A 9892-nucleotide genomic window follows, 5' to 3' on the forward strand; every position below is an offset into this window, starting at 1 on the left:
CTAGATCTGCAGCAGAGAAAACATTGATTTTATCAAAATGACAGCAAAAAGCTCAGTAAGTGACATCGCTGGAATCAGGGTCTCTGCCCCTACATTATGCTGTTCTCAAATGGGGGAGCAAAAACCTGGTGACAGATTTCCTTTAAAAAAAAAAAAGGTAGGAAAGTTTGGAAATGATTCTTCTTGGCAGGTCCAGCGTCACAACACGGCAGGGGCTGTGACTTCTACTGCAGTCCCCAGGTAGATTCCCAGGGACTGGAGTGATCAAACCAGCAGCCACATTTTGCTGGCTGACGGCCCTTTAAATCCCCGCTTATTGAATGCTGTGTGCAAATGTATTAAAGGATTACATTCTCACACTGGCCAGTACTAGCGCACAATGCGCTCTATCCCATGCGACACATCCGAAGCAGCAGCCCCCGCATTTCTCCCCATGTCACGCATCCGGAGCAGCAGCCCCCGCGTTTCTCCCCATGCCACGCATCCGGAGCAGCAGCCCTCGCGTTTCTCCCCATGCCACGCATCCGGAGCAGCCGCCCCCGCATTTCTCCCCATGCCACGCATCCGGAGCAGCCGCCCCCGCATTTCTCCCCATGCCACGCATCCGAAGCAGCAGCCCCCACATTTCTCCCCATGCCACGCATCCGAAGCAGCAGCCCCCGCATTTCTCCCCATGCCACGCATCCGGAGCAACAGCCCCCGCGTTTCTCCCCATGCCACGCATCCGGAGCAGCAGCCCCCGCGTTTCTCCCCATGCCACGCATCTGGAGCAGCAGCCCCCGCGTTTCTCCCCATGCCACGCATCCAGAGCAGCAGCCCCCGCGTTTCTCCCCATGCCACGCATCCAGAGCAGCAGCCCCCGCGTTTCTCCCCATGCAACGCATCCATGTGTACACACACACCTATGTATGTCAGCATATATGACTGAATATATTTATGGCTGTTTATATATATTATTGGGAATTTATCTTCCTATATGTATGTATCCCTGTATGGGTACGTATCTGTGTATGTGCGTGTCTGCGTGTACATGGGGTGCACTGAGACTCTTTCACCCGAGGCCCATGAAAACCTAGGAGCCGACCCTGCTTCTTGGCATCACTTGTTTTACATGACAAAAACCTGCCATTTTAACAGCGGTATGTAGACTTGATATCAAGGTTTCTTTCACTATTGAAGTAAATTAGGTTACAGATAAGTTTGGCATTACCACGTTTACCCTGACCTAGAGAATAATATTACCAGGTCACTTTACTGTACAAAAAAACCACAAACATTGTAAAAATAAAACCATGAAAAGCAATGGCTGCATTTTTCATTTCACTGTACTGTCAATATGTTTTTAATGTTTTCAAGTATGTTATATAATAAAACTAAACCTGCCTGTCTTGCAAAAAAAAATTTATAATATATATATATATATATATATATATATATATATAAAAGCCCTCTTACATCTAATTTGCCAGAAAAGTAATACATTCAGACTCTTGAAAGAAGGAGCGAAGAATGAACATTGGTAGCAGCCAGAAGGGATTGGCGGGAATAACAAACTAGTCATACAGGTATAGCAATGAGCGAGCACTACCATGCTCAGGTCTTGTAACGAGTAGTGATAAGAGAGCATTACCATGCTCGGGTGCTCAGTACTCATAGCGAGTAATAATGAGTGAGCACTACCATGCTCGGGTGCTCTGTATTTGTAATGAGTAGTAATGAGCAAGCACTACCAGGCTCAAGTGCACAGTACATGTAACAAGTAGTGATGAGTGAGCACTACCAGGCTCAAGTGCACAGTACATGTAACAAGTAGTGATGAGTGAGCACTACCATGCTCGGGTGCTCAGTACATGTAACGAGTAGTGATGAGTGAGCACTACCATGCTCGGGTGCTCAGTACATGTAACGAGTAGTGATGAGTGAGCACTACCATGCTCGGGTGCTCAGTACATGTAACGAGTAGTGATGAGTGAGCACTGCCATGCTCGGGTGCTTGCTACTCAAACGAGTAGTGATAAGCGAGACTGCCATGCTCTGTACTCGTAACAAGCAACGAGTAGTGATGAGCGAGCACTACGTGCTTCTGGAAACCTGCACCCCGTACATTTAAGCGGGCTCTCCTTACTGCACCAATGCCAGGCATGTAGATGCTAACTGCAGTTTAGGCACATTGTGGGGCTCAAAAGGGAGTGGGAACACAGATTTTGCAGTTTTGTTGTTTGTTTTTTTGAGGGCGGGAGCCATAGCGTTTTTAGAGAGCCTCTGTACTACCAGTATTCCATTAACAGATGAGTGGGGACTTGTGTTATTGTGGGTGGAGTTGAATGCTATTTGGTGGTGATTTGGGTACAGAAGATTTTGGATCAGTTCACATTTATCCCGTGTTCTATGCTGAGCACTTACATCAGGGTTTCCAGCTCTGAAATACGTGATTCAGGTGAAACCCCCGACAGATCCATTCACTATAATGAGGCAACAGAGTTACTCCAGACACCATTCAGCCTCTGTTCAGCGGTGTCAGTCTTTTCAAAAGGTGCACAAACCTGTTGATGACCGCACTTTTGTGCAAGTCTAAAAAGAGGAGTAAAAAGATGGACACCGTCGAACCACAAGCCAGACGTGAGGTCAAAATGACACCGGTCTCGTTACAGTGAATGTTCCATTGAGAATTTTGTCTGAATCCCGTTTTTCAGAGATTATGGGTACACGCCACGATCCGCACACGCTGTGTCCTGGGTACAGTGTCTTCTCCTGTGGGGATGCAAGTGTTCTCCACAGATTACCGCAGCTGCATGCGCCCACTATCAGGGTTCGGAGTGCTGTGGACTGTCGCTCTGTTTTCCCATCTGAGGGCACTCGAGTCTCCGTAGCATAAATTGACATGTTGCGTCTAGGGAAACCATGGTTCATGTCAGTTTAAGCTGCGGAGAAAAGAAGCAGAGTGGGAATGGGATTTCTATAAATTCATCCACTGTGTTTGTACCGCACAATGCATCGGTTTGGACGCAACAAAAAGATGCTGCGTCTAATATGCTGCTATACCTTATTGTGGGCACGCAGCCTTACACGTAATCCCGATGCAAGCGCTGAGCGTAAAGCGCAGGATAAATATGAGCCGTGCCATCTTTGGGAGGCAGAATGAACAAGTCAATAGTCGCTGAAGAATTGGCTTTATTTTTTACGCCGTTCACCTCGCGGTATAGGTGATTAGGTGGATTTATTTCTCCGGTCAGTGCGATTACAGTGATACCAGGTTTATATCTGGTGTTTTTTAGGTTTGGCGACTATTAGACTAAAAATGCTTTTTGCAAAATAAAGTTTTTTTGCATCACCAGATTTAGAAGTCTTTACTTTTTTTATTTTTCTGCTGACAGTCATGTGAGGGCTTGTTTTTTGCGGGATAAGTTAGCGTTTTAATTGGTACCATTTTTGGCCACTTTTTTTTTATGATCGCTTTCTATTCCACTTATTGAGAGGCAGAATCAGGACGAAACAGCAACTCAGGAATATTTTTTTTTTACGCCGTTCACCATGCTTTAACAGTGATAAAACAGCTTTATTCCTCGGGTCGGTACGATTACAGCGATACCACTTTTAGATAGGTTTTTCTCATGTTTTACACCATAAAAATTATTTTATTGGAAAAAATAGTTTTTTGCAGTGCTTTATTTGAGAGCTATAACTTTTTTAATTTCTTCGCTGACGGAGCTGTATAGTGGCTTGTTTTTTTGCTGGACAAGACGACATTTTCAGTGCTACCATTTTTAGTTATGACTTTTTGATTGCGTTTTATTCCACTTTTTTGTCAGCTGCATGATGAAACTTTTTTTTTTTTTACTGTGTTCATTGAAGGGATTAACTAGTGTGACAGTTTAATAGCTTGGGTTATTACAGACGCAACAATACCAAATTTGTATAGTGTTTTTTGTTTTTTACATAAATATACTTATTTATTGGAGGGTTTTTTTGTTTTATTTGCCCCAATTGTTTTGGGGGTTTTTTAACTTTATTTTTACTTAGTCCCTTTACATCTCCACAGCCTGATCACTACTTTAACCCACTGCAGAGGCTTATAAGTGTCAGGGCTGCAGCAGCATGGTCTGTGAGGCGATCTGTATTTGGATGACCCGGAGTCGTCATGGTGACGACCCAGGGTTGCCATGGCAGTGATCAGGTTCCTGTGATCGCATTTCAGGGACCCAATCACCAGGGAGAGGTAAGCTATTACTGTCCCTGCCAACTGAATGCTGCAATCGTATTGATCACAGCACTTAGGAGTTAATCTGCCAGGAGCGGCACAGGGACTGCTACTGGCAGTGAGTGCTGGGTCCCAGCTGTAAGATCAGGCGGTGACCTGGTGGTGACCGCTGGGGTACAGCGAACCAAACCACTTCAATCGCTATGACGATCTGGCACATCATTGGTTAAGTGACCTAAATTATGATGTACCAGTATATCATAGGTCGTGAATGGGTTAACTGCCAGATTCCGGTCCCCATAGACGTAAGGGGACCGACGTCCGGCCAGGTATATGGGACCAATCCTGAGCCAGAACCAGGGTTTGTGGGGTTTTTTTTTTTAGCCCAATTAGACCCGCCGGTCCCCTACAAGTCCACCCATCACTACTGCTGACATCTTACAATCGCCACATCCTACCCAAACCCTGCAAACAGCAAATAAGCCCCTAACAACCAATCAGATCACTGCTCACATTCAACCAGTAACGTTAAAAAATGAGAGCTGAAATGTGATAGGTTCTACCTCATCCTCCGAGCCAGGACGGGGCGGCTGCACTACTCACCAGTGTGGGCATAAGACACGGGCACTTTCCAGATGCTGAAGTGAGCGGAGACCGAGGCGAAGTACTTCCCGAACGCCAGCGGGATGATGTACCAGCGGTAGTAGCGGGCGGGCAGCTGGGTGTGCGGGACGCCCCATGCCCGGAGCATCGGCGGGAGGAAGCAGCAGATAGCCAGGATGTGGAACAGGGACACAGTCACCGGGTACGGGAAGCCGTTCAGGATGATCTTATTCACCACATTGCCGCCGGAGCTCACCGAGTACCAGAGAAGGCAGAGCACGGCCACACGGGCCCCCTCTCGTACGTTACCGGGCGCCACCTGCCCACCGCCTGCTGCGGACACCACCGCCATGACCCCGATCCTCCTCCTCCACCCCCACGGGGAAGCCGCACTCCACACCGGGACACACACACAAGGAGACGTGGAAGTGGAGACGTCAAGAGAATGGGTGGTGATAGAGCACTTTCACAATGACATCACTTCCGCTGGGACGGTCCATTTCGGCACCAACGTCATTTCCTATCTGTTTGGTTTCGTCCTGTTGGGGTAGAGGCTGAATCCCAGTTAGGACTTTGGATGACGTCATGCCCATGTGACCAGAGGGGGGCGGGACCTACTCCAACATACCTGATAGCAAGAAAAAAATCCACGTGGCCATGGAGTTGTTTATAATAGAAGCGAGGGTTTGGGGGTAAGACCCCCAGGAGGGGTGGATGCAGGGGGGCGAAGCCTGATTATAGTGGACGGGAGGACACCACCACGCACACGCCAACCAAGCCGGTCACGCCCACTAACTGAACAGGTCACGCCCACTAACTGAACAGGTCACGCCCACTAACCGAGCCGGTCACGCCCACCAAGAAGGTCCTTTTCTTGTTGGGCTGTATGACGTATACACACCTGCTGGTAGTTAATGGAAGAGCTTTACAGGAAAGAAGTGAGGCATTAGGCGCCATATGTGCCTGCCCTGAAATGCTACCGGTACAGGCAGTGAAGTGTGCTCCCTGTGTGTAGCTGGGCCGCTCCGGACTCCACGTCCTCCCTATAGGCCGGCTTCAGGACGCTGTGTTCTCCGGAGCGCTGCAGTACAGCTCACACAGCCGGCTCTGCTTCATGGTTTGTGCTGCAGGACTCTGGAGCCCGGCTCCCCGCCAACTCGGGGAAAAAGGGAGCACTGCACAAAGGCTATGTTCACACTTGGAGGTTTATTGTCAAGAGTTCAAAAAAACCTGGGTTTTCAAGCAGTAACCACTTCAGGAAAGTATGTTTCTAGAAGGTGTTGTTTTTTGTGTTTACAAAAACCTTCAAAACCATTTCAGTAAAGAGGTTTTTTTCCCCTGAAGTGTTTTTCTAGGACAATGTGTAGCATGGAGAGGATTCCTCCAGGATCCACTTGAAGAATAGACATAGATTTTTGTTTTGTTTTTTTTTTTGTTTTTTTTTCCAAAATCTCTCTAGGAAAAAACAAACTCCATCTAAACAGCAGTGTTGGCTGAGTTTTCCAAGAATTTTAAGAGTTTGACTCCTGAAAAGAATCTGTGTGTGAACATACCCAAAGGGGGACAGCATTCCATGTATACAGGAATGTGGCATCATCAAACAATATAGGGAGATGCAAGGAATACCATCTATCTATATATATCTATATATATATAATTGCCTTATTCTGTCTGTCTGTCTGTCTTACTCCAAAATTGTGTCACGTGACAGTGTCACCGTAAGTGTCATAAAAGTGACAACTGTCGGATTGGCTGCTGGGCTCAGCCTGGCCCCGCCCCCCCCACATGGATTAGCCGCTCGCCCCGGACCTTCGAACGCATCGCCCTCTCCAGACAACACCGGCTCCCGGTACACATGTGCAGGGAGCCGGCATACGCTGACGCCTCGCCCGCTCAGCCCCGCTCCAGCGTACACCGGCTCCCAGTACACATGTGCAGGGAGCCGGCATATGCTGCGGTCAATAATGAAGTGTCACGCAGCGGTGAAAGAGTTAAAGACACTGCAAGACACTTCATTATAGGCAGCGGGCACACCCAGAGGAGAGAAGACAGAAGAAAGAAGACCCCCGAACATACTCACCAGACGCCGACCGGGAGCAGGTGAGCGCATCAAGGTCCTGCAGCGGCGGAACACACACACACACACACACCAGATCACACTCACTCACGCTCACACACACATCAGATCGCATCCACACACAACAACATCCAGTGATATCGCTTACTTCTCGGCGGCGATACTGTGCGTGCAGTGACCTTCCAGGACCTGCCGGAGGATCACATGGCCGGAAGCATGTGGTATCTCCGGATGTTGTGAGTGTGTGAGCGCGTATGTGCGATATCGTCAGTGTGTGTGTGCGTGTATGCGATCGGGTGTGTGCGTGTGTTCTGATGTGTGAGTGTATGTGATCGGATCTGTGAGTGTCAGCAGAGGAGCACGGCGTGCAGCACAGCTGCTGGGACCGCCCACCGGAGGGCAGAGGGAGAAGTGGGGTGTGAATGTATGTGATCAGATGTGTGCGTGTACACTGTCTGATGTGTGACTGTGGAGCACGATGAGGAGTGCGCAGCATGGGGGATGGAGCACGATGGGGGGTGCACAGAATGGGGGATGGAGCACGATGGGGGGTGCGCAGAATGGGGAATGGAGCACGATGGGGGGTGCGCAGCATGGGAGATGGAGCACGATGGGTGCGCAGCATGGGGGATGGAGCACGATGGCTAGTGCACAGCATGGGGGATGGAGCACGATGGGGAGTGCACAGCATGGGGGATGGAGCACGATGGGGAGTGCGCAGCATGGGGGATGGAGCACGATGGGGGGTGCGCAGCATGGGGGATGGAGCACGATGGGGGGTGCGCAGCATGGGGGATGGAGCACGATGGGGGGGGTGCAGCATGGGGGATGAAGCACGATGGGGGGTGCGCAGCATGGGGGATGGAGCACGATGGGGGGTGCGCAGCATGGGGGATGGAGCACGATGGGGGTGCACACCTCCCCCCAAAACACACACACAGTGCCACTCGCGAACTGCACAACACACCACACACACACTGGGAACCACAAACACCGCCCTACACAGACAACGCCGCACACACACAACACCCAACACACAAACACCGCGGCATACACAAATATACGCGCATACCACGCAACACACACACTGCACAAAACATACCTCCCCCAAAACACACACACGCACTCCACACCCACACAAACCGCGCAACACACACAGCACCACACACAGAACGCTGTAGACACACAGCGCTCCACAAACAACGCAACACACATACAACACCGCTCTCACACACCCCCCCACCCAGACAACACCCAGAACATTTACAGTGCCCTACACAAACACTGGCAACTACACACAACATCGATATATATATAACAAAAAACATACATTACCTACACAATAAATTCTAGAATACCCAATGTGTTAGAATCGGGCCACCTTCTAGTACTGTATAAAGGCAGCTGCGAGGGCCAGCATACTGTCTGGGGGACTATAGAGGCCATTATACTGTTTGGGGATCTATAGGGGCCATCATACACTAATAGATATAGATACAGTATATGGCATTGTGTGCCATTATGCTCTATGGGGGTCATTAGGACCAACCTATAAGGCTAAGTTCACACACTGCGTTTTTTTGACGCTGCGTTTTTGTGCGTTTTTACCGCGTTTTGCTGCGTTTTTGCTCACTGCGTTTTTATGCGTTTTTTTTATCAGTGAACATTGCCATTAAAGATTGAAGAAAAAAAAAGAAAAAAGGTCTGATGTCATTTCCTTCTTCAATATGTTCTTCATTCTCCACTAGTGTATGCAGGAGAGCCGACAGCTGCAGAACTACAAGGCTCAGCATGCTCCATCCAGGACTGTATGCTGGAGGGAGAGTCAGGGGGAGCAGAACTACAAGGCTCAGCATCCTCCATCCAATAGTGGATGCAGGAGAGCAGACAGCAGCTGCAGACCTACAAGGCTCAGCATCCTCCATCCAATAGTGGATGTGTGTCGCCCGGGGACCAGGGGTACTCAGATCCGGGCCACGGGGTCACTTCTGTGGGTATCACGGTGGCGTGACCCGGTCTGTGGTCCCAGGCTCCACAGTAAAAAGGGGATTAGGTAAGGGAGATTGTCCGTGACGCCACCCACGGTTGTGGTGAGGTTGTGACACCACCGCTGCTCTGGACGGGGATCCCGGGAGCGATGGTGTGGAGCAGCTAGGATGTTGTTTCCCCTCCGTGGGTAGGGGGTTTGTTGTCCCGGGGCCCGGTGATGGGGTAGGGATTGATGATGGCAGGCGGGTTGCGGGGCCTGGTGAGGTGTAGGGTCGCGGGGGCAGTGCTGTGCCGCACGGCACGGTGGTATTCAGCCCAATGATGCACACAGAGTCTCTGCTGAAACAAACGGCTGGATGGACGGGTCCCACAGGCGGCTGCGGTGTTTTTTCCCCTGACCCCAGGTTGGTAATGTAAGTCCTTTCCTGCACCTTCCGTACGCTCCTCCTGCGCTCCGGTTTTCAGCTGGCTCCCCGATTCAGTACCGGTGGGCCACCGCCCAGCCCCGGCTACCTGCGGTTCCACCAACTGTCTGCCCGGCTCCCTGCAGACGGCCTCTATCGTCTGCCTCACTCTCTACACGGGGGCCCTAGGCTCCAACCTAGGCCCCAGTTTGCGTCTGCCTCTCTGCAGACCTCCTCTCACTTCCTCTCCTAGACTTGTCTGAGCTTGTTTCTTGCCTCAGGCCAGCCAAACTCCTGGGTGGGCGTCTCCATCTCCTGACTCCGCCCACCTGGTGTGTCTGGCTGAGCCCAAGGAAGAAATCAAGTTTCACTGGGGATGTCTGCTGTGAACTGCTGGGGGTGGGGGTGTATGTGTGTTGTTACCTGTGGCCCTTGGCTTGTCCAGGGCGCCACACTCCACCTTAGCAAAATGCAGACCGTCCGCGGGCTGCCCGTCCATCACTGGTTTTATTTTTCTCTTTTAACTGTAAAAGATTAAAACATTAAACACAAGCATTACTTTGCAAACTTCCCACAACGGGAGGCACATCAAACATTAAAACACTTTTAATAATAACAATG

General features: G+C 50.1%; 1 protein-coding gene across 1 annotated transcript in view; it reads right to left on the reverse strand.

Moving 5' to 3' along the window:
- Positions 1-5303, reverse strand: part of LOC142260525 (solute carrier family 35 member E1-like) — a 32674-nt gene extending 27371 nt beyond the window's left edge. The window contains exon 1 of the mRNA XM_075331973.1: positions 4802-5303. Within this exon, the coding sequence (XP_075188088.1) occupies positions 4802-5153 (352 nt within the window). The 5' untranslated portion in view covers positions 5154-5303. The remainder of the gene's footprint in view (positions 1-4801) is intronic.
- Positions 5304-9892: the final 4589 nt, after the last annotated feature.

The sequence above is a fragment of the Anomaloglossus baeobatrachus genome, unplaced genomic scaffold (genome assembly GCF_048569485.1).
Source record: "Anomaloglossus baeobatrachus isolate aAnoBae1 unplaced genomic scaffold, aAnoBae1.hap1 Scaffold_120, whole genome shotgun sequence".
Classification (NCBI taxonomy): domain Eukaryota; kingdom Metazoa; phylum Chordata; class Amphibia; order Anura; family Aromobatidae; genus Anomaloglossus; species Anomaloglossus baeobatrachus.